Source organism: Osmerus eperlanus, chromosome 16 (genome assembly GCF_963692335.1).
Source record: "Osmerus eperlanus chromosome 16, fOsmEpe2.1, whole genome shotgun sequence".
In the NCBI taxonomy this organism is placed as follows: domain Eukaryota; kingdom Metazoa; phylum Chordata; class Actinopteri; order Osmeriformes; family Osmeridae; genus Osmerus; species Osmerus eperlanus.
Genome location: NC_085033.1, coordinates 4208331 through 4231799, shown reverse-complemented (window position 1 = coordinate 4231799; position 23469 = coordinate 4208331). Strand labels below are relative to the sequence as shown.

Genomic DNA, 23469 nt, shown 5'->3' with positions numbered 1-23469 from the left:
GGTGCTGAGATGAAATTTAGGTGTGCTTGAGCACCCCTAAAAAGAGTCTAAAATCGCCACGTCAGCAAACCCTTCTACATCCCACAAGAATTTTTCGCTAATGGCTTTCAAAAACTCGCAGTCTAATTTGAATAAAGGCTATTGATAACATGTCTCTGAAGTTTTACTTTTTGCACCATTACAATACTTATAGGCAACTAGTCATCATATCTTCCGCTCCATGAAACACGTTAATGCTAAGTAGTAGCCTACACATGGTTCTTTAATGTATTTGCATTGTACTAAAATGCATTCATTTTCAATGGGAATAAACAGGTGCAGCCCACATTTTTCAACATTAACATTTCAGTATAACATTATAGTCATTATGGGTTTTAGAAAAAAAATTTGGGGGGGAGGTGGGGTCGTGCATTATAGGCCCCTGTGGTGCGGCCTAAGCTTTTGTCCTTAATGGCATTTTCTTGCCATTTCTTCATGTGAATACTTTTGACACCTCTGCTCTCCGTAGACAGGCCTTACGTTCTAAACTGATCTGCTATTGTTTACGTTCCAAAAAAGGTCTGCAGACAATGCAACGTCACTTTAGTTTTCCTCTCCATGAACGTTATTGGTTAATTTCAAATATTTTACTCAAGATGTCAGCACTCAGTAGCTATCAAATCGCCATCGACTCTACTAGTGTTGTTTATGTCTGGACCAAGATGGCGACGAATCAGCTGTACACCAGATAGTCTTGTGGCATTTACAAGACAGCTCCACAGCGCCACTTCGGGTTTCTTTTCTTTATTTATTCCTAAAAGAAGACAAAATCAAAGAGTAGCATCAAATTACTGTAGTACAGAAACCTTAAACTGTGTGTCCTTTATGGGGTAATGCGTGTTGCATATTCAGTTACTGTAATCATAAAAAAAAAAAGAGGAAGAGTTCCATATGGGCAAGTTGCTCTCCTAGACACATCCTCTTTCCTGTGATTGAAGGGGGGGAGGGGAGGGGAGGTTGTCAGGTGAAATGATATATTATTTATAATGTCATTTTACCAGGAGGGTTAGAAATTAGGCAATGTCTATGACTATTAGAGTATTAGAGGTTATCACCAACCTGCAGAACCAGGGAAAAAGGCCTGCCTCTTACAGAAATGCCCATGCTCATTCAGAAAGTGCTGGGGGTAAAACATGTCTGGTTTCTCCCATTCTGTCTTATCATGGAGCACTGATGAAAGGTTGGCGATAAGCACAGTTCCCTATGAGGCAGGAACACCCATTTATGTTGACACTTCATGGCATGTCATAGCAACCATGGCATAAAAGTCTTAAAATGACAGAAAAAAAAGATTTATCTTACCTGCGGAATAAAATATCCTCCCAAAGTGGTGTCTTTGCTAGCCATCCTGTTTAAATTGAGCGGGACTAAGTTAGCCACTCTTAGCGTCTCGTGAATTACAGCCTCAGTGTATGGCATGTTGATTTTGTCAGTCAGGCAAGGCTGGCGAGACAGTCCAATCTCACGCTCTATCTCGTCCTGGACCTTCTTTGTTGAAATGAAAGAGTAGGGGATAAGGTCTAGCGGACGGATGGATGGAAATTAGTCAGCCAAATGGTGAGTACCTACCCTGCACTTCTGAGTATTTCATCATGTAAAGTAGAGCAAAGAGCAAGGTGTTGGTGACAGTCTCCGTTCCAGCCTCAAACAAGTCCAGAGTACAGAACGCCAAGTTTTATGAGTTAAACCCAGCCTCAATGTCATTCTTTCTCTGTATAATCCAAGGGATTATAAAATATTAGGTATTTAAAGAACAATGCATAAAACAAAATTGACATGGTTATTCAGTAACCTTGTCTATTTCTGCGATGTAGGTGTCAACAAAGTCCCTGTGGTTAAAAGGGTCCCAGTCCCTGTTGTGTTTCTCTATTTCCTTTCTCAGGAAGAATATGAGCCTGGCGTAGTTGGAGAAGATGATGTTGTGGGGGCCAGGTAAACATTTGAAGAGCCATGGGAATATGTCATACATCTGAGGAGAGAACAGAGAGGATCCTGGTAGATAAACACAGTCATACCTGATAGAGATTTCAACAGACAGTGACCATGTTACATGGTACATATCCCCCACCAGCTACTATGGTGGGGGATATGTAGGTATAGAGTAATTGTTATCATGTTATAGCACAGATTTTCTCCATATAATTATGGTAATTTTTGGAACTCAACAACTTGACAAACTGTATGTCACACCTGAGCAAGGGGTGTTCCTGCCAGTAGAATAGATTCTTGGCTAAGTTGCAGAAGGTTCTGGAAATCAATGTCATCGTAGTCGAATAGCTTCCCAAACACCAAAGATATGTCGTGCTGCTATAAAGTACACAGGCAGCACGGCTAATTTAGGTACTCACCTGAAGAGGCTACATGTTATTTGTGTGGAGTAGTGATGGGCATTCCGGCTCTTTTTCGTGAGCCGGCTCGTTTGACTCAGCTCACTGAAAAGAGCCGGCTCTTTTGGCTCCCAAACGGCTCTTTAGAAAATAAATGTTTTAACTATGACTTTAACTATGATAGGTGTGAAAACAATTCTAACTAAATTATTAAATGAAATCATACTCTACCTTAACCCCAATGTCTGTGTGTGTGAGTTGGTTCGGCCCTCCCTCATGCAGTAGAATTGGTTGACACCGCGTGTGTGATTGACAGGAACAGAATGTGAGGCTTGATTTGATTTTATTCGGATCCCCATTAGCTGATGCCAAAGACACCAGCTATTCTTCCTGGGGTCCACACAAGAAAACAACGTACCAAAAAACAGATAAAAAAGGAAAAGCATATAACAAAGAAGAAATCAACATACAAACAACAGATAAAGGAAAAAAAACATATAGCAAAAAAGAAATCAACATACAAACACCAGATTAAAAAAAATACAAAAAAGACTAAATAACCTAACCATAAACACACAAAGACAACAGATGGCAAATAGGAAAAAGGATAAATAAGTAGATAAATACAAATTAGTAATACATGCTAGTATCCAGTGCAAACAGCCATGAGGTGTTGCTTCACTTGTTTTTTGAATCTAGCTTTGTTCTGGGTTTTTGAGATGTGATCTGGAAGGGAGTTCCATTCAACCATAGCCCTGCATAGTACTGTACGTTGTTTTGAGTTTGTTTTAATTGTTGGAATTGTGTAGTTACCCCTGGTAGCATGTCTGGTGGGGTATGTGTGTACATTACAGCTGAGTGTGAGCTGCCTAAAAAAACAGTCGGGGGTTTTTAATGTGTTAATTTTTGGAATGAAAGACAGAAGTGATGCTTTTAGCCTCTCATCAACTTTCAACCAGGAGAGTCGGTCATGCATGTTATTTACATTTGCTCTTGGTGTGCAGTTAAGGGCAAGCCTAGCTGCTCTGTTTTGTACCCGTTGAAGCTTCCCTAGGTTAATTTTTGTGGTACCTGACCAGACTACCGAGCAGTAATCTAGTTGTGACAGTGCCAAGGTCTGCAGAACCTGTTTGGTCAGATGAGGTGTTAAAAAAGAAGAGCATCTTTTAACCACAGATATGTTTCTACCCATCTTTTGCACCAGTAGATCTATATGTCTTGACCATGATAGTTTACAGTCTAAAGTTACACCCAGAAGCTTTGTTTCCTGTACTTGCTCAACAGCAACATTGTTCAGTACCAGGTTCAGCTGGGGTTTAGAGCTTAATGATTGCTTTGTCCCAAATACAATGCTCTTAGTCTTGGAAATGTTAAGGACCAGTTTGTTATCAGATACCCATTTGAATACCATCTGCAACTCTTTGTTGAGGGCTGAGGTGATTTCTTTAACTGTTGGTGCAGACATATATAGTGTTGAATCATCTGCATACATAGACATACAGGCTTTTTTACAAACAAGTGGGAGATCATTTGTAAAAATCGAGAAGAGCAATGGTCCTAATGAGGATCCCTGAGGAATTCCACATTGTAAATGTCTTGGGTTTGAGAGGCTTCCATTAAAGAAAACCTTTTGTGTCCTATTGGTTAGGTAACTTTCGATCCATGCTACGGCAGATGGTGTAAAGCCATAGCACTTGAGTTTTTCCAGTAGCAAGTTATGATCAATTACCTCAAAGGCGGCACTAAAATCCAATAGCACTGCTCCTACAATATTTTGTTGATCAATATCTTTTAACCAATCATCTGTCATTTGCGTGAGCGCTGTGGAGGTTGAGTGTCCCTCCCTGTAAGCATGCTGGTAAATGCTTGTCAAGTTGTTCATTGAGAAGTAGCATTGTATCTGATCAAATACAATTTTTTCCAACAGTTTGCTCATAACAGGTAATAAGCTGATTGGTCGACTGTTTGAGCCAGTAAAGGCAGCACGAGTGTTTTTCGGTATAGGAATTACCTTAGCCTCTTTCCAGATTTGAGGGCACATATTACTGTCAAGACTCAGATTAAAGATGTTGCATATTGGAGTGGCAATATGGTCCACTACCATCCTCAGTAGCTTCCCATCCAGGTTATCAATACCAGGTGGTTTCTCATTATCGATAGACAATAGCAATTTTTCCACTTCTTCTATAGTCACTTTACAAAATTCGAAAGAGCACTTCTTGTCATTCATTATTTTGTGTTGTATACATGAATACAATGGCTCATAGTGTGGTGTTGGCATTTCCTGCCTGAGTTTACAAACTTTGTTAGTAAAATAATCGTTAAAATAATTGGCAATATCCACAGGTTTAGTTAAAAAAGTCCCTTCCACCTCAATGAAAGATGGAGTCGGGTTGCTCTTTCTGCCCATGATGTCATTTAGGGTGCTCCAGAGTTTCTTTCCATCATGTTTTATGTCATTAATCCTGGATTCGTAAAATAATTTCTTCTTCTTTTTGTTCAATTTAGTGACATAGTTCCTAAGTTTACAATATACTTGCCAATCAAATGTGCAGCCTGACCTTTTTGCCACTCCTTTTACATCACCTCTCTGAGCCATGCATTCTTTTAATTCATCATCGACCCAGGGAGCCCTAATAGCTCTAACAGTTAGCCTTCTGACAGGTGCATGTTTATCCATAACTGGAACTAACAGTTTAGTGAAAACACTAAGCGCAGTATCTGGGTCTCTCTGTTTACTGACATCAGACCAACAAATCTTTCTGGCTGATCAGACAGTCGAATGTGTGTGCACCTTTAGGCCTATATAATTATTTTGTTGTTTTTCTTTGAATTAGTCAATTATTTTAAATACAATTAAAATCATTCATTATTTCATTATTACATAATCATTTAATTTCTATAGGCTATATTTTCTTTTATAGAGTCGGCTCTTCAGATATGCGAGCCAGCTCCCGACGTTCACCAACAAGAGGTTCACTCAGTGCGTTCACACTGCAGCGTTTTTTAACGCTCTGCATCGCTTGCCTTCCCACAGTACACCACGCTCGGGGGCGTGTTAGACAAGTTAATACAGAGTTGTAGTTCTCTAAGGTCACTGTTGTAGTCATGGCCAAGCGTGCAGATTTGGGTTCATGTACTCACAATATCGATCAAAATACCACTTTTACACAACATTTATGTAAGTGCAAGATTTTACTAGTGCAAGATTACAGTAGAATACATGTTACGCCACCGGTCACTCAACCAGTCGTTTGTAGGCTGGGCTAGCGAGCTAGCAGTGGCACAGAACAGTCACGTAATGTGACGACTACATTTAAAAGTAGGCTATAAAAACACACTAGGAACAATGACGACATCGGCAACCATGCACCATGCATTATTAGTTTAATGTAATCTTTAAATTCAGACTCGTCACATTAGTAACTTTGTTCCGAACAGAACTGGGTGTGCAGACACATACGAAAAGTTTCTCCTCCATCTTGAAATTGTCAAACCTAGAAATGTTTACCATGACGAACAGTTGCTACGTTACAAGAAACAAGAAACCAATCCGATTGGCCAACGCTAGCGTTTTCACGCTCCTCATTTACATAAAGTTGAGAAAATCCAACTTGCAACGCTCCGCTCCGCTCCGCTCGCCTTCCCACAATGCCCTACGCGAGCGTCAACGCCTGGTTTCATTGAAAATGAATTGGAAGCCGACGCCGCGCGCCGCCCGCTCCGCTGCAGTGTGAACGCACTGTTACAGTGCGTTCACACTGCAGCGTTTTTTAACGCTCTGCATCGCTTGCCTTCCCACAGTACACCACGCTCGGGGGCGTGTTAGACAAGTTAATACAGAGTTGTAGTTCTCTAAGGTCACTGTTGTAGTCATGGCCAAGCGTGCAGATTTGGGTTCATGTACTCACAATATCGATCAAAATACCACTTTTACACAACATTTATATAAATGCAAGATTTTACTAGTGCAAGATTACAGTAGAATACATGTTACGCCACCGGTCACTCAACCAGTCGTTTGTAGGCTGGGCTAGCGAGCTAGCAGTGGCACAGAACAGTCACGTAATGTGACGAGACTGAATTTAAAAGTAGGCTATAAAAACACAGTAGGAACAATGACGACATCGGCAACCATGCACCATGCATTATTAGTTTAATGTAATCTTTAAATTCAGGCTCGTCACAATAGTAACTTTGTTCTGAACAGAACTGGGTGTGCAGACACATACGAAAAGTTTCTCCTCCATCTTGAAATTGTGAAACCTAGAAATGTTTATCATGACCAAAGGTTGCTACGTTACAAGAAACAAGAAAACAATCCGATTGGCCAACGCTAGCGTTTTCACGCTCCTCATTTACATAAAGTTGAGAAAATCCAAATTGCAACGCTCCGCTCCGCTCCGCTCGCCTTCCCACAATGCCCTACGCGAGCGTCAACGCCTGGTTTCATTGAAAATGAATTGGAAGCCGACGCCACGCGCCGCCCGCTCCGCTGCAGTGTGAACGCACTGTTAGAGCCGGCTCATTCAACAGAAAAAAAAATTGGCCAAGAAAGTTTAGGATATTTGGTTTTAGAAAGTTTCCAGATCTAGTGAGAAAGTCGGTAAATTGGCAACACTGGTGTAGGCAACAGTCCTCTTCGACACTATCTGACAGAGTTTTCTCCTTTGCAGGACATGCCATAAGTCAGGAGAGGTGTTGTATCTTGCCAGAGAAGACGTCATTTTTCTGCAAAAGAACTGGTTTTGAAGTTTGAAGCTGGTTTAGTTAGTATACCAACTCAAGATTTATTTTGTTGTATACTTGTTAATAGTGTATGTTATTTATTTTTAAATCATTGTAGTTGTGTGTTAGGTGACTTAGGTTTACTTATTAGGCTATATAGGAGGCTTAGTAGGCTACTTTAAAACGTTAATATATTGTTAAATGAAATAATTTTCCATAAAAAAAAAAAAACTTAGAAAAGAGCCTTTCTTTTATGTCATTTTTCCGTTTTTCAAGAATCGGAATAGGAATCGGAATCGTTTTAAAAGTAGGCCTACCGGTTCGGCATCGGAATCGTAAAAATCCAAATGATACCCAACCCAATTGGCGATTAGATCCAGCTTTGGCAGACTATCACAGAACGATGTCCACTGGCGACCAGGAGTGCATGGGAGTTCGCCCAACCAGTCTACACATGTTTTGTGGATTTGGAAAAGGCGTTCGACCATGTCCCTCGGGGGCTCATGTGGGGGGTGCTCCGGGAGTACGGGGTACCGGATTCCCTGATCGGGGCTGTCATCCAAGTTCTTATCCCAGAAACAATTTTTCCAGAACTTGTGGTAGTTCTCCAGGCTCTAGGGACATGTATAGCTGGGTGTCATCTGCATAGCAGTGAAAATGTACTCCAGAGCTTCTAATTATGTTTCCGAAAGGCAGCATGTAGAGAGAAAATAGCAGAGTGTCTAGGACAGAACCATGTGGTACTCCATATTAGAAAAGTGGAGCTCCTGGATGAACGGCCGTCATAGTGGACAAATTGTGATCTGTCAGATAGATATGATCTAAACCACTGGAGTAAAGTACCAGAAATCCCAACATAGTTATCCATACGCTCCAGGAGAATTTGGTGATCCACAGTGTCAAATGCTGCACTTAGGTCGAGGAGAACCAGGACAGAGGTAGAGCCTGCGTCAGAGGCTAATACTAGATCATTGACTACCTTGGCTAATGCAGTTTCAGTGCTTTGGTGAAGACGAAATCTGGAGACTGGAGAGGTTCATATAACAGATTTGAGGAAAGGTGTTCTGTTATACCAAAAAGAATTCTAGAATATTTTAGAGAAATGGCAGATTTGAAATTGGCCTGTAGTTGCTAAGAGATCCGGGATCCAGGTTTGTTTTTTTAAGTAGGGGCTTAATAATTGCTTGTTTAAAATCTTCAGGGACTTGGTCAGTTACGATAGATTCATTAATAATACTCAGCATGGGTGGTCCAATAAAAGGGAGGAGTTCCTTACGAAGTTTGGCAGGAAGGGGGTTGAGAAGGCAACTGGTGGGTTTCGATGAATCTATCATCTTTATGAATGCTTCCATAGAAATAGGGTTGAAGTGGGTGAGAGCCTCAACATGCAGCGTGCATTCGGTGTTCATGGCCATTTGTCCAGGGCTGGTCTGCAGTTTGTTCCTAAATGAAAAGATTTTGTGGTCAAAGAATTCTAGAAAATTTCAATTTTGAAGGTAACCACCAGGCAATGGTCTGATAATGTAGGATTGTGGGGGTGGACAATTAGGTCGGTAATCTCAATTCCCCGTGTGAGAACTAGATCTAATGTATGCGAGTGAAAATGGGTAAATTTGGAAACCACCTGTGTGAGGCCCGTGGAATCAATGAGAGAAGTGAAGGCCTTACTTAAAGGATCTTTTGGGTCACCTACGTGAATGTTAAAGTCACTCATAATTAGGATGTTATCAGTATATGTCACAAAATTTCCGCCCACTCCATAGCACTGAAACAGCACTTCTCAAAATCACTAACGATCTCCTCATGGCAGCTGATTCTGGACTTTTAACCATCCTCATCCTCCTCGACCTGAATGCAGCCTTTGAGACCATCTGTCACATCACCCTCCTCAACAGGCTATCTTCGATCGGCATCACCCACACTCCGTTAAACTGGTTCACATCTTACCTTTCTGACCGCACTCAGTTCATCCAACTCAAGTCTTTTAAATCCACTCCCACCTCTGTCACTTCAGGTGTGCCCCAGGGCTCTGTCCTGGCCCCTACTCTTCATCATTTACCTCCTTCCCCTTGGCAATATCTTTCGCAAATTCAACATTCACTTTCACTGTTATGTTGATGACACCCAGCTCTACCTTTCTACCAAACCCTCGTCCACTCTCCCGCCCACCTCCCTTACTGATTGCATCACTGAAATAAGAATCTGGTTCACCCAAAACTTCCTCAAATTAAACAGTAATAAAACCGAGGTTCTCCTCATTGGCACCAAATCCACTTTATCCAAAACTGACAGTTTTTCTCTCATTATTGACAACTCCTCCGTTTCACCATCCCCCAAGGTTAACCCTTGTGCTGCCTTCGGGTCACATGACCCAAAGGTTCATAACGAACCATCGTTGTGTTTACCCAATTTTACCCAATACAAAAACAAATAAAATAATTTTATTTTAACCATCGCAATGTGGGGGGTCTGAGACAGCCCAATGGTTAAAAGAAAATGCTTCACTTTGTTTTTGTATGCAGTAAAGTTGTCGCAATACGACGGTGGGTCACAATGACTGATGGGTCAGAATGACCCGAAGATAACACAGGGGTTAAGAGTCTGGGTGTCATCCTTGACAGCACACTATCCTTTCAACCCCATATCAATAACATTACCCGGTCCGCCTACTTTCACCTACGAAACATCAATCGTCTCCGCCCCTCCCTTACTCCCCACACTGCCGCCATTCTTGTTCACAGTCTTGTCACTTCCCGTCTCGATTATTGTAACTCTTTCCTTTTTGGTCTCCCTCAGAAAACTCCATAAACTGGTCCAGAATTCAGCTGCCCGCATTATATCTCGCACCCCCTCTATCCACCACATCACTCCTGTCTTACAACAGCTCCACTGGCTTCCGGTTCAGTCCTGTATACAATTCAAAATCCTCCTGTTTACATTCAAGGCCATCCACAACCTCGCCCCCCCGTACTTGTCTAATCTCCTCCAGGGTCCCACTACCTCCTGCTCCCTCAGATCCTCTTCCTCCATTCACCTGTCTGTCCCCTCTGCCTGTCTCACTACCATGGGGAGTAGAGCATTCAGCCGCTCTGCTCCCCGTCTCTGGAATGCACTACCACCCCAACTAAGAAATATTGACTCATTCCCCCATTTCAAATCGGAACTCAAAACCCATCTGTTTAAAACTACATATTCCATTTGATGTTAATTACGCTGCCTGCTTCTGTTGTTATGTAATGTTGTTGTATTCTTTGTTTTTGCTGTTTTTAAATGTATTTTATATCCTGTACGGTGTCCTTGAGTGCCGAGAAAGGCGCCTTTAAATACAATTTATTATTATTATTATTAGATCAGCACTAAAATCTGCAAATTCCTCTAGGAAGAGGAAATACGGGCCAGGGGGGCGATACAGAGTGGCTATACAAAATGAGGGGGGAGGGACAGGAGTAGTAGCATTATTCCTCGTGCTGCCTTCGGGTCACATGACCCAAAGGTTCATAACGAACCATCGTTGTGTTTACCCAATTTTACCCAATACAAAAACAAATAAAAATAATTTTCTTTTAACCTTCGCAATGTGGGGGGTCTGAGACAGCCCAACGGTTAAAAGAAAATGCTTCACTTTGTTTTTGTATGCGGTAAAGTTGTCGCAATACGACGGTGGGTCACAATGACTGATGGGTCAGAACGACCCGAAGATAACACAAGGGTTAATGTAGTTGGTGGTTTCATGCTAATTATTTCAAATGTTTTGAAGGTGTTCACAGATTTTAGGCTGAGGTTGAATCTGGCTTCATACATCATAGCAACACCACCACCTTTCTTTGAGACACGAGGAATGTGCGAGTACCCGAAATTCGGAGGCGATGTTTCATTCAGAGGGGAAAGTTTGTCAGGTTTTATCCAGGTTTTGGTGAGTCGAATCAGGTCCAGGCTGCATTCAGACATCAGATCAATCAAAACGGCTTTTGTGGATAGGGATCTGATATTTAGGACAACGGGGGAGCAAGGCTGAATACAAGTTAAATTGGTATAATTCCTAACATATAAAGGTTAAATAAATTAAAAATAACGAAATAAACAATTGAAGGCCGAGACTTTTTGGAAAAAGGGCGGGGGACCGACACCGTCTCAATGGGAAAAACGACATCAGCAACCACATATCCCCAAGATCCACCGGGGCCTTCGATGCAAGGTGCGAGGGCTTGATTGTGAGTCGTACAGTGACCGAATATGGGAAATATATTATTGGAAACAAATGAGGAAAATAATTTCTTACTTGTAGTGTAGGTGACACTTGGGTGCTTTGCCCTTCACAGTGATGGCATAGGTTATGAAATGTGTAGGTTAATGTGTGAATAAGACAGCTAAATTCCTCCTAAAACTGGAATGGTGTGATGGCATTTGTAAGGAAATGTTGTCAAGTGAACTTTGCATAGTCGTGTTCTAGAGTACACAATCAGGCACATGCCTCATACGGGCTGTGTATGTTAACAGTATTTTATGGGGGGAAAAATGTAAGTTAAGATAATTCCATTTATCACTTATCAACTTTATTGAGGCTGTGAAAAAATGCATAGCCACAAATCTCTTCCAATCCAGAGGATTCAGTTGGGCGTTCCAACAAGTCCCTCCACACAGCTACTTTGTCAAGTCAGCAACGGTTCTGTCCTTTACCCGGTAAACATCCATCTGGTTATTTTTTGGCTGCTAAGATCCTGTCACTTGAGGTTATCAGCGTTTGATGAATTGGTGTGTGACCTCATATATGCCCACTGACTCTTTGATCTTCTCGTCATAGTCCGTCCAGTCCTGAAATAATAAAAACACTATTACAGTAATATTATTCTTCATTGACACATGAAATGTGAATCTCCTCACCATGGACCTAACTTTGAAAAGATGAAGTTTCATCAACCAAAAAAACACTCACTTTTTCTAGTAAGTTAATTTCAGGAAACTGAGTTCCAGACTCTGCCCCTTGTGCAGCAAAGCCAGCCTGGAGAGCATTTGTGTTTCAGCAGAATAAAAAGGAAATGACAGTGAAATACTAACAACATAAGTACAAGTTAAATACATTATTTTAATAATAATTTGGTGCAATTTGCATTTATTGGAGAAATGTATTTATTTGAGAATTCCACTTTACCCATTGCAGAATCACTATAGACAAGGGCAGCTCTCACCTGGGGTTGGAAATCTACAGGTTCCAGGCCTCGACACTCAAACTGCACCATGGTCTTAAACTTCTCACTGTCCTCAGCCTTCCAAGACACACACAAGACACTATATCAGACAATAAAAATATCTGAGTATGCTACTTTATGTAGACACTTGTGTAAAGAGCACGTTTGCACCAGAAATCTTTGGACAACACTGTCTTCGGTTGTTATTTTGGGTATTCTGATTATAACTTAAGTTTCACAGGATGGAGGAAGAAAGGAACGTAGTGTGTAACGCTACTTACATTATACGGCGTGATGGCATCCCCCAATATATCTGTGGGAAAACATTCTTTCAGTGTCAACATATGATGATCATCGATTCCAGGTTTGTGATGTTTTGCTGCTTACCAATTGAATTCTCCCTGGCACAGAGTTTGCACTTCTGCACCATACTGGCACTACCTCTGCCTCCTTTCAGTGGTACACTGTCCTGGGCAATGAATGTGCACAATAAATTATACAAAAGACATCCTTATATTTAGATCCTTTCCTGGCCTGTTCTTAAAACCGTTCAATGTCAACATTCTATGTAAACAAAGAAATAATGACTCGTGAACATCTGACACACTACTGTGAATAAAGACTGGACTGTTCCACAACAGGCCCCTGGACACACTGGGTCTGAAAGGGACCACACAAAAAACTCAGACAATGCTTGTATTTGCTTACCATAAGGTTTATGTACTGCCATTTATCTGATATCTCTCCACAATTGCCACATTTCAGCTGTATGAAGAAATGTAGTTGATATGTGACATTTAGGTTCAGAACACGGTTATACAGAACTGCTAAGATTGCTTAATGTATTGGATGCTGGCAGCATTTAAGGGAAGCAAGGTAATATTGCAAAGCCAGGAAAGATGTTTAGATGGAGTAACGTTATATGTCAAACAAATGGAAACAAATGGAAAAGAATGTAATAGTAGCCTGCATACCTTCAAAAACCAGCGGAAGTCTTCTCCTACCGGCCGTAGGTTTGTGACATTCTCCAATGTCGCCTTGAACTGCAGACCAAATTTCTGTCACAGGTCAAAAAAATAAATAAAAACATTACTCACTGAAAAAAGTAAAACATTGACATGCTAGCATGCTCGCGCTACGGCTGGTCTTACCACCATCTTGATTCATTCCACGTAAACATGCAAGCATGCGTAGTCTTGTTTTGTGGTAAGAGCGCGCTCTAGTGGAAACCGTACACATCTCACTAGCATGAGTATTTATTTTCTTGCATTATTGGTTGTTGTTGAACATTCTTGAAATAATTTTTACAGGTGCAATTCCAAATATCACAATGTTACGTATGTAAAAAATCACGACACGCTCCAGTCATGTATTTATCCAGTCTGAACTCCAGAATCACATATAATGCAAAAGCATTTATTGCAACATTCAATCAACACTTCAATTCAACAATCACTCAAAAATGTCAAGGTACAAATCAATTTCCATTCAACCATTTGGATGATGCAGACTAAATCACTGACATATAAAAGCTATTTAACAGACAATGTTATACACTTTGCTTAATCATGGAATACGTTTTTTTATTGTGGATACTTACACATGACCCTGAGGCAGATTGACAGAGGCAGTGTGGTAGGTCATGTCTTGAGTCTTTCTGACATTAGTAGGCTGGCATTATTGTATTGCTGTATATCAAAGCATTGTATCCCAGCTTGTCTGCTCTGCATTTTAAAGTGTTATATTCTAACATGTGGATACAGCAGAACACCCCTATTTGTATCATGGTCTATTTGGGTTAACAAGTGCCATTGCCAAGTAATGACTGAGTAAGTCAAATTGGGAGCCATTGTTTCCCCTAATGCTAATAACTGCAAACCATGTTTATTATTAGGGACTTGGAAAACAAACAAAAAATGTTATCTTTTGAGTTTGTGTTGGAATAGCATCTCTATTTTCTTGGGTTCTGGACTCAACTCGGTCAGCAAAACCTTCCTCCATGACGACTTATAAAGAACAGACCCATGTGAACAGTCACACAATGGTTGACATGCACACCCCTGGTAATAATGTCTGGACTCTAAGTGGCTAGGACTTTTTGCAAACTGATGATCTTATTGAACTGCGATGTAGTGTAGAACCGTTCAAATGAGGAGTGCTAGATACCGTCATACAAACAAGAAACCACAATGCTTAAAAGAAACTCTAGTCAACATTGCTTCAAGATTGTCATCGAGAAATACATAAAAACAATCCTGAGGCTTTATGTCAGTTTCCAGTCAGGGTTTTCCCCCCATTTCAAGCCCAAGCCATGGGGGTTCAAGTTTCACCAGACAATACAGTTCTCCCCCCATCTTTATTCATACCTGCAAGGTCTTTCCAAAAAGCAGAAGGGGACATACAAAACATCAAATAACTGAAAATAAAAAGGGGTCATTTTTAAACCCATGGTCTCATTGCAAAAGCAGGAGGTTAGCTTGTCCCCCTGAAAAAAAAAAACTAATCATGTCCAACAATTACATTGAAAGTAACTGTAATGAGTGTAATAATAATGATAATAAAGGCATTGCAGTTCCTCTTGCATCTTTCCCCATTTGTCTTAAATACAACAGGAGTTTATTTACAGCCCTGACCCCGCCCCCCCTCGCCCGAGGAGGAAGGCACGGTGGGGTCAATGTGGCCGGCTACTTGACTCGGAGGTCCGCCTCTGCCTCGGCGTGCTGTGGCCGTTTGTGCAGCCGTTCTGCCGCTTAGTCAGACCACCGTTCAGGATGTCCTGGATGTGCTGCACTATCAGGTTGATGGCCACTGGAGGGAGACAGAGTTTTTCCTTAATAGACTGGAAACATTTCTACAAGGAAACAGAGGTGCTGATTTTCTTCAGTTTTTCCGTGGAACTCCCTAACCAGGATGTGACACACATCCTCCAGCCCTTGCCAGAAGTCTAGCATTGTAAACACACGTGTGACACAATAGAAAAAGGATCTTGTTCCAACACAAAGGAACAAGTTCAGATATCAGAATGTATCAGGTAGACATATTAAATAAGGCTTACCAAGGTTGTCTGCTCCTCGCGGAATGATCACATCAGCATACTTCTTGGTCTAAGAAACAGTACTTGAATTAGTGCAACGTGTATTGGCAACCTCTGAGGTATTCGGCAAACTGACAGATGGACCATCCAGCTTGAAAATAAGGGAGGGCAGATGGAGAGTGGAGTGACTTACTGGCAGGCAGAACTCCTCAAAGGCTGGTTTAACAAACGTTATGTACTGTGTCAGCACCTGCTCTAGTTCTCTGCCACGTTCACCAATGTCCCTGAGCACTGGAACACCCAAAACACACACACACACCAGAAATGTTAAAGAAAAATGTATAATTCTTTGAATGATTATTAACTTATGTCACGAGGAAATAAGAGCGTGCAAGTGAGCACGCAGACACACACACACCTCTGCGGGAGAGCCGAGTGTCTGCATCAGTGTCCACAAACAGCTTCATCTGGAACAGGTCCCTGATCTCCTGCGAGTAGAACATCAGGATGCCTTCAAACAGGACCACGTCCGCAGGGTACACAGTCACAAACTCATCCTTCCTGTGAGATGGAAACAAGAGGAAAAGACATTGAGGTCACCACACTGAATAAATATGCAGAATTTTCTGTCTGGCACCTTTAGGTAAAGGTGTGAAGCTTGACTGAACCTAAGCAAGTTTCCTTGTAATTCAACCAACCGTACACCTGCTTTGTACTTAATCCATTTGTTCAATATCAATACCAAGGTCTGGAATATCTCATCCATCTTTTGTTGGGAGGTATCCTGAGAAAACCTCCTGAATGGATAAGGAACAAAGCCAGTAACCTGCTGAACCGGTACAAGGTGCTTGTTGCCCAAGCTGAATATTTCCAAGCCTTGTATGGAGACGGGGGGGGGCTCACCTGGAATGGGTGACAAAGTCATACACTGGGATCTGGACGGTCTTCCCCTGCATGATCTGCCAGAGTGTCTTCATGATTAGCTCATTATCAAAGGCATCTGAGGATCAGACAGACAGACAAATCAATGAATCAGTGTGTGAAAACTAATTTATATTAGTATATGATCTGTATATGTTTAGTGTTTTGCACCTCCCTGCCACAGTAAATTCTGAGTTTGTATAACATACATGGCGAATAAACCGAATTCTGATTCTGATTATATTTATATATATTAAAAAGAATACAAATCTATATGGTTGATGCTCCATCCCTATGGATATGAGCTACATGTGGGCTCTGACCCACAATTCCTGTTTCCTAACAGCTGTCAGGTCCTGTCCCGCTGCGCCACAGCAGCTGAGGAAGGCCTTGCTGACTAGGGGCGTTTCTGATCGTCAGATAGGGAGCAGGGGCCAGGGGGGGTGACCAAGAGACGCCCAAATATGGACGGTCAGAACGTGCGTGGGACCGATACACGCAACGTGGCGGTAGTGCACAGCATTCGTTATGTGTCCCCTGTAGTACTAATATCATTTATTACTACAAGGGACATGCCTATATGTGTCTGCATATCTTAGTATCCAGCCATTGTGGATCGTTCCATTAGGAATGGCACATTGAGTGCAGCTCTGGCTGAAAATGCCACACATAAAATACAACCAACAACTCGTCTAGAGCTCAGGTGGTTGTCCTTGCATGTGCTTCCCCTAAATCTGCAGAGACAGTGTTCATGTGAAGGCGGGGTACCTGGGTGGTCAAAGTTGAACTGGCCCTTAAGGGCCTTGGCCTTCTGCTCTGGGGTGAGCTCTCTGTAGAAGCTATCCTGGCTGAGGATGGCTACCTGACGCTGGTGGCGGTCGATCTTGTTCTGGCCCAGCAGCTCCATGATCTTCCCACATACAGACGACTACAGAGACAGGCAGGTAGTAGAGCAGTCTGGTCAACATTCCAGTGCATCATGTATCATTATTGTGAATGCTTAGAGCAAATGTAGGCAGTAGGATGTCAAAGATCCACTTCCTGTTCGGAGCTTTGTTGGATAAGTTATAATATTGTCCACCAGCAGAGCCTGGAGCAGTAGCAACATACTCAGATGACCTGCCCACCATCTCTGTCCTCACTGACCCCGCCCACAGAATACCAGGTCTCTTGCCAGTGCTGACTAGACATTCTCCGTACCCAGACTTCTGTATGGTTCTTTTGTGTCAGTGAAACGCCCACTCAGGAGGTCGTGTCAGCATGCGCCATGCCGGCAAGAGGCGGCCACATCACCACGCAACTCAATTTGGACACAGGGCCTTGGACTACTAAGTAGAAAGAATAATTTTCATACACACAATGATGCACCTAAATGGGGGACAAAACTAAATACCCAGCTCAGTTATACTTTCATTGCCTTGCACTTAGATGGGGTGACATTACATCAGAAGTGATGTATGGTTCAACATAAACTGAGGGATCCAATACCTGCAGCAGTCAAGGGGAGAGAGCAATCTAGTTAACTAACTTCCTGGCAACACCTGACCAACCACTGATTTGCATTTAAAAAAACGTTCTCCACCCCTCCCACCCTGCCTTGTAAGGGGTTTTCAGGGAGCCAGATGATGGCTCTGTGCCAACAGTTAACTTAGCTCATATCTGGGTCAAATCAAGGAAGGACGGTAATGGGAGAACACATGACGTTATATTAGATCAACTTAAATTATCAAATGTATTGTTAGGGATGTCACCACTGTCTCTTTTAGAAGGTATTTTTTGCAGAATCACTGCTCCAATCACTGCTTCAAATTTGTTATCAAACTGCAGCAGACTGGAAGAGTAAACCCAGCCAATAAATACAATATAAATACAAAAAATACAAAAAAAATACAATAGTTGTAATTCGTTAGCAGCCATGTACTCTCTTTACTCCGAATCGCTTTAAAAATCTATACGACCTGCAGAACGACATTAGAGGAATGCGCGTGGCAGCAAGAGTGGAAACTCCTCCCATTCGGGCAACACCGGGATCCCAAACGTGCGCACCAAAGAACCATTTGTTTGTCTACGTCATGAGATTATTCATTGGCTGTGTGCTGGAATAAACTGACTCAGTAACTAGTTTGACGCTATGGCTGTGCTCTCGTTGAATTATCGATCAACAGTGAAATAATTGATCAAAATCCGATTGTATTCGAAATCATTTCTTAAGTAGAACATACGTCTTGACCACTCTGATGAAATAATTGTTGCTGACATTTAAGAGGTTCCTTTTGATAATAAATCGGCTTATCCTGAGGAAATTTAAACAAAGGAACTGCTGTCGAGGGCTCTGGCTAGCAACCCACATTAATATCATTCTATACAGATATCAACCCCATTTCATACAACATTAATTACTCCCCCAAAAAGCGTTTGTTGCTAATTACAACATGTTCTTATTCTTGGTTTATACTGTAACTTACACTTGGTTTGTTGGCAGTATGTCATTGTCGGGCCAACACTGCGCATCAAGCAGACGAATACAACTGAAATGATTGCTCAGTATCAGCCTACCGACCGACACAATGTATATTCTTATGCTAAGGTGGTAGCCAGCTACCTAACCTTATCACATACATTACGTCTTTGTCTCCTGTATTTTTCCTGCCTGTGATGCTAGCACCTCAAAACGGAAATTAAAGACGCAATCTGATCTAGATCCTATTAATATTCTGATGACAAGCTAAAAATGCAATGATGTGTAAAGATTTAAATTGATGGCGGCTTAGCTAACAGATGGTAGAGTGGATGTCACTCAAGCCGCTAAGTAAGTTTGACATGAGCCACGCGGTCGATGAGCTCATGAGCGACTCCCAAAATTCCTTCACTAAAGCTGTAATGAAATTATAGATCATTTAAAAAAAGTGTCCTTCCGCTAACCTTGCCACTGGCAGTGCCCCCGGCCACACCGATAAGGAAAGGTTGTCGAACAATATTTTCATTTTCGCCGTGGTCCCTTAGATGTGTTTCACTGTCCCCGGCCATGCTTGCAATATGCCTAACAAGTCAGGCAAGGGATGGTGTTAACACGTTGCTCCTCCCATCTATAACGCTACATCATTAGCCTATTTTTTCGCATCCGATTTTGTTTCTTTTTTTGTAAATGGATTAATGATATTTTTTATGTACAACATTTTTTTAATGGCCGAAATAATCCGTAGATATTTTTTTTTTTTACAACAAAATTAACCCATGTCCTCTTTGTATGATCGCGCAAACAACCAATCGCTTGTAGCCAGTGAGTGTCGTAGTTTACGTAAGACGCCTACTATTATGGCTAGTTGGCTACATTGCAAATTGACAGTTTGTGAAACTAGTGATATCAAGACGTACATCGGCTTTAAAAAACGTCCTAAGAGTAAGTTTAATTGATAAAAGACTGTTGTGCCATGCAGTGGCCCACCAAATGCAAGTTTTTTTGCTTTTCGAGGCGTATGGTTGTTGGATCTTTGCTGAAGTTTACCTTCATAACATGTCGATGAGTCAAGTTGGATGTTTACGTGAATGTATTATCTACTTTTATGTTGCAGGGGCTGAAGTAATGTATCTAAGATTTATTAAATGTCGGAAGCTCAAACCCGGTGCTCTTAATTCTGCGGTGAGACAATATGCTTCAACGGGGACCTTCGACATAACAGTTCCTCTCAACTTTTGGTGTGGAGACCGCGTGAGGATCAGGGATGCATCGAACACTACACGAGTTTACGAGCCTGCCACTGGTAGTCTAAAGTTTAACAATTGACTGCAGAAATTGATTGCAATTTTTTTCACATAATTAGACTTTGGTCGGAAGTTACTTCCTGTCTGACTATGGCTTTTAATTGTCATGATCTAAAATAATGTACTTCAAACCAGTCATAACTTTCAGCAAATCATATTTGAAGGATTGATGAACCAATGAATGTAATACTGTCAGGGAGGAAATGTGGCATATCCCCTTATAAAATGGAGGCATGTGTTTTCACTAGCAGACCCTACTTTGTTCCACTGTCATTGAACTGTACCGTGCTTGCAGGGAGGGTCCTATGTGAACTGGAGCCTTGTGGTGCAGTGGAGGTGGACCAGGCTGTGAAGAACGCCCAGTCTGCCTTCCAGGAGTGGAGCCGAATGTCAGGGATGGAGAGATCACGAGTCATGATTAAGGCTGCTCACATCATCGAGGTACGCCACCCAGACAGTTAGTACATCCACAATGCCAAGACGTAGAGTCTACAGGAAGCGCAACACTTTCTGACGTGCTGTGTTATTTTGTGGCAGGATAAGCGTGAGGAGATAGCAGAGATGGAGGTTGTAAACAACGGGAAGTCCATCACAGAAGCCCGTCTGGATGTGGACTCTGCCAGGCTGTGTATAGAGTACTATGCAGGGGTGGCCAGCACTCTGGCAGGTTAGCAAGCTCATCCTACATCCACTGGGAAATATAGGGTTGACATTGGGGAAGTTGAAAGGGGAGATTATTTGACTGTTGCATGAATCTGGGTTTGTCATAATTTTACATCTTTACTTCAGAGGCTGTGTAACATGTTAAAGTTTACAGGTCTATAGGTCTATAGGTACGGTACACTTACCTTAATGAGGCTGTTTAGTGTTCCGCCTGAAGATTGTGATGATGGTGGTCCTCACTTTGTGTTTTTCCTCAAGGTCAGCATGTGCAGCTACCAGGGGGTTCTTTCGCCTACACACGGAGGGAGCCTTTGGGGGTCTGTGTTGGGATTGGTGCTTGGAACTACCCCTTCCAGATAGCAGCTTGGAAGTCCGCCCCAGCTCTGGCCTGTGGTACAAAACTCTCCTTGTAGTTATATTTGCAAATGTTTATATACAGTATAACTACTATGTGTATACAAAGTTATAACTGTTTTAATTATCGACTATAGACAACTGTAATATAAAAAGACTGCTGACCCACTTCCTCATTGCCGTGTCTCGTTCCTCCAGGGAACTCCATGGTGTTTAAACCCTCCCCGGTGACACCGGTTACAGCTGTGATGCTGGCTGAGATCTATGCCAAGGCCGGGGCACCAGAGGGGCTGTTCAATGTAGTGCAGGGCGGCCAGGAGACGGGCACCCTTCTCTGTCACCACCCCACTGTGGCAAAGATATCCTTTACTGGTAGTGTGCCCACAGGCAAGAAGGTAAAGTACTATAGAAATAATATTACCCTCACACTGAGCCCTGGATTTGGTGGCACAACATCAGATTTTCATATGAAGTCTGTCCTGACCCACAGATTATGGCGATGGCATCCAAAGGTGTGAAGCCAGTGACTCTGGAGCTGGGTGGGAAGTCTCCACTGGTCATCTTTGAAGACAGCGACCTGTACAATGCAGTGAAAGGGGCTCTCATGGCTAACTTCCTGTCCCAAGGACAGGTGGGTGTGATGATTGAAACTTTACAGCCCGGTGGCTGGTCTGAATGTGTTTTAATTGATCTAAAAAACATGTCTTGAGCACATGCAGGGAATTTGTAAGACCCTGACATTCAAAACTTATGAGACCAACTTCCATATCACTTGAACTTTATGAAGCAAGTGGACATTTGGGTAGGAGGAAAACCAATCTTTTAGGTTATATTCCTACTTTGTCCCTTGCAGGTGTGTAGCAACGGAACCAGAGTCTTCGTCCAGAGCCAGATCCTACCTGAGTTCCTAGAGGAGGTTGTGAAGAGGACCAAGGCCATTGAGATAGGGGACCCTCTCTTAGAAAGCACCCGTATGGGAGCACTGGTCAACCGGCCACACCTGGACAGAGTGCTAGGCTTCGTGGATCAGGCCAGGAAAGAGGTTCAACTGTCGTTACATGCTAATTAAATCACCCTTTGCAGTAGGAATATTGTAGATGGGAATCAAACCAGTTGGGATAAATCGGTTGTGGTAAATTTGACATGGCTGTTGGCCCAGTCTGAGCTGACTAACACTGAACTCCTAAACTAGGGCGCCACCGTGTTGTGTGGAGGCGAGCCATTTGTTCCAGCAGATCCTAAACTCAGGGGTGGATACTTCATGACCCCCTGTGTATTGGGTAGGCTGGCCCCAGGGCCATTTGAAATCTATGGACACATTTAACACTGTTGTTAAGGAAGGGCTTCCCATCTTTTTAAGGCACTGCTTGGCCCTACCTCTGCTCTGTTAAGGCGGTTGTAGGGATGAGATGACGTGTGTGAAGGAGGAGATCTTTGGGCCTGTCATGTCTGTGTTGTCCTTTGAGACTGAGGAGGAGGTGCTTCAGAGGGCCAATGACACCACCCTAGGTCTGGCTGCCGGTGTCTTTACCAGGTAGTCAAGTCATAAATGGCTGTCACTGGAATCGGTGAACCAACCAACATTTAACAGGTTGTTGACTGTTGCGGAAAACAATGTGTTTCTGTGTATTGAGTAGCTTTGTGCGTGTGTGCCTGTAGGGATGTAAGTCGAGCCCATCGTGTGGTGGAGCATCTGAACGCCGGCACATGCTTCATTAACAACTACAACATCACTCCTGTGGAGGTGCCCTTTGGAGGGTACAAAATGTCCGGTACTGTATCCATAACTCACACGGAAAATGACGTGTCCTCCTCAAGATGGCACCGGAACAATGCACAGTAATATACTAGACACTTGACACTGTGTCACTTTTGTCTTTCTATAGGCATTGGGAGGGAGAACGGTCAGGTGACCATAGAGTTCTACTCCCAACTGAAGACTGTCTTTGTTGAGATGAGTGACGTGGACAGCCTCTTTTGAAGACAACCCCAAGGAAGTGATGCTTCTATTCCAGGAAGGGTATATGCTGGCTTGTAGTCAAATAGCTGAACAGGTTCTAGAAATGTTAAAACTTACTCTGGTATTTGAATGAAGGCTGTGAGTCAGATTTTGTTAGCTAAGACTTCAACTCTGCTTTTTGATGCAAATTATTATAAGGGGAATTTAAGAAAATGACCAACTGTGCCAAACTGAATCGTCATGAAGGTGCCTTAATATTGTAGCCAGTGATTTGTACATCTAAGTCAAATCTTAGGTAGCTGCTCAAATCTATCCACCAAGTGGTGGAGAGCCAGGGAACTTGGCAGCAAGTGATTAACAGTATTCCTGACGGAAGCATCATTACTTAATAGCTTTTTTATGAAATTGTACAGTATTTGATACAAATGATATACCACATACAAAATACTTTTACATGTGTCTTTTTTCATAACTATTTATTTTACTGATGGACAG

At 42.3% G+C, this 23469-nt stretch overlaps 4 protein-coding genes across 4 annotated transcripts; 1 reads left to right on the top strand and 3 right to left on the bottom strand.

The window, feature by feature from the left end:
- Positions 1-876: 876 nt before the first annotated feature.
- Positions 877-3831, bottom strand: LOC134036520 (cytochrome P450 2J2-like). The gene is made up of 7 exons (XM_062481505.1): positions 3775-3831; positions 2230-2346; positions 1832-2008; positions 1616-1699; positions 1342-1527; positions 1099-1240; positions 877-965 (listed from the first exon to the last, which is right to left on the bottom strand). The coding sequence occupies exons 1-7, from the start codon at positions 3829-3831 to the stop codon at positions 901-903; spliced, it is 828 nt and encodes a 275-aa protein (XP_062337489.1). The 3' UTR covers positions 877-900.
- A 7794-nt stretch (positions 3832-11625) lies between these two features.
- czib (CXXC motif containing zinc binding protein) lies at positions 11626-13482 on the bottom strand. Its single transcript, XM_062481113.1, has 8 exons — positions 13432-13482; positions 13255-13338; positions 12989-13045; positions 12668-12749; positions 12562-12593; positions 12281-12358; positions 12028-12093; positions 11626-11906 (listed from the first exon to the last, which is right to left on the bottom strand). Exons 1-8 carry the CDS (start codon positions 13435-13437, stop codon positions 11829-11831), a joined length of 483 nt encoding a protein of 160 aa, XP_062337097.1. The 5' UTR covers positions 13438-13482; the 3' UTR covers positions 11626-11828.
- Positions 13483-13675: 193 nt separating this feature from the next.
- Positions 13676-19308, bottom strand: uck2b (uridine-cytidine kinase 2b). The gene is made up of 7 exons (XM_062480763.1): positions 19158-19308; positions 17004-17163; positions 16218-16314; positions 15733-15875; positions 15508-15605; positions 15336-15384; positions 13676-15088 (listed from the first exon to the last, which is right to left on the bottom strand). Exons 1-7 carry the CDS (start codon positions 19260-19262, stop codon positions 14952-14954), a joined length of 789 nt encoding a protein of 262 aa, XP_062336747.1. The 5' UTR covers positions 19263-19308; the 3' UTR covers positions 13676-14951.
- A 184-nt stretch (positions 19309-19492) lies between these two features.
- On the top strand, positions 19493-23421 carry aldh9a1b (aldehyde dehydrogenase 9 family, member A1b). The gene is made up of 12 exons (XM_062480760.1): positions 19493-19635; positions 19808-19996; positions 20293-20438; positions 20535-20664; positions 20919-21053; positions 21213-21409; positions 21505-21645; positions 21868-22056; positions 22207-22294; positions 22407-22548; positions 22674-22786; positions 22901-23421. The coding sequence occupies exons 1-12, from the start codon at positions 19551-19553 to the stop codon at positions 22993-22995; spliced, it is 1650 nt and encodes a 549-aa protein (XP_062336744.1). The 5' UTR covers positions 19493-19550; the 3' UTR covers positions 22996-23421.
- Positions 23422-23469: the final 48 nt, after the last annotated feature.

Bases quoted from the DNA above. Each gene is read 5' to 3' on its own strand.
- LOC134036520 (XM_062481505.1), bottom strand. From the start codon at position 3,831: ATGTCTGCACCAACAGTTAAAGAAATCACCTCAGCCCTCAACAAAGAG. The intron at 2,347-3,774 runs GTATTCAAATGG...TGTACTTTATAG, and splicing joins TCAACAAAGAGTTGCAGATG to CAGCACGACATATCTTTGGT. The intron at 1,241-1,341 runs GTAAGATAAATC...CCTGCCTCATAG, and splicing joins GAGGATATTTTATTCCGCAG to GGAACTGTGCTTATCGCCAA.
- czib (XM_062481113.1), bottom strand. The intron at 12,750-12,988 runs GTAAGCAAATAC...TTCATTGCCCAG, and splicing joins GGCAGTACATAAACCTTATG to GACAGTGTACCACTGAAAGG. The intron at 12,594-12,667 runs GTAAGCAGCAAA...GTTTTCCCACAG, and splicing joins TGCCAGGGAGAATTCAATTG to ATATATTGGGGGATGCCATC.
- uck2b (XM_062480763.1), bottom strand. From the start codon at position 19,262: ATGGCCGGGGACAGTGAAACACATCTAAGGGACCACGGCGAAAATGAA. The intron at 17,164-19,157 runs GTTAGCGGAAGG...CTGTCTCTGTAG, and splicing joins GGGGCACTGCCAGTGGCAAG to TCGTCTGTATGTGGGAAGAT. The intron at 15,606-15,732 runs GTGTGTGTGTGT...TGGGTGTTCCAG, and splicing joins CACTCGGCTCTCCCGCAGAG to TGCTCAGGGACATTGGTGAA.
- aldh9a1b (XM_062480760.1), top strand. From the start codon at position 19,551: ATGGCTAGTTGGCTACATTGCAAATTGACAGTTTGTGAAACTAGTGAT. The intron at 19,636-19,807 runs GTAAGTTTAATT...TTTATGTTGCAG, and splicing joins CTTTAAAAAACGTCCTAAGA to GGGCTGAAGTAATGTATCTA. The intron at 21,054-21,212 runs GTACAAAACTCT...TCGTTCCTCCAG, and splicing joins CGCCCCAGCTCTGGCCTGTG to GGAACTCCATGGTGTTTAAA.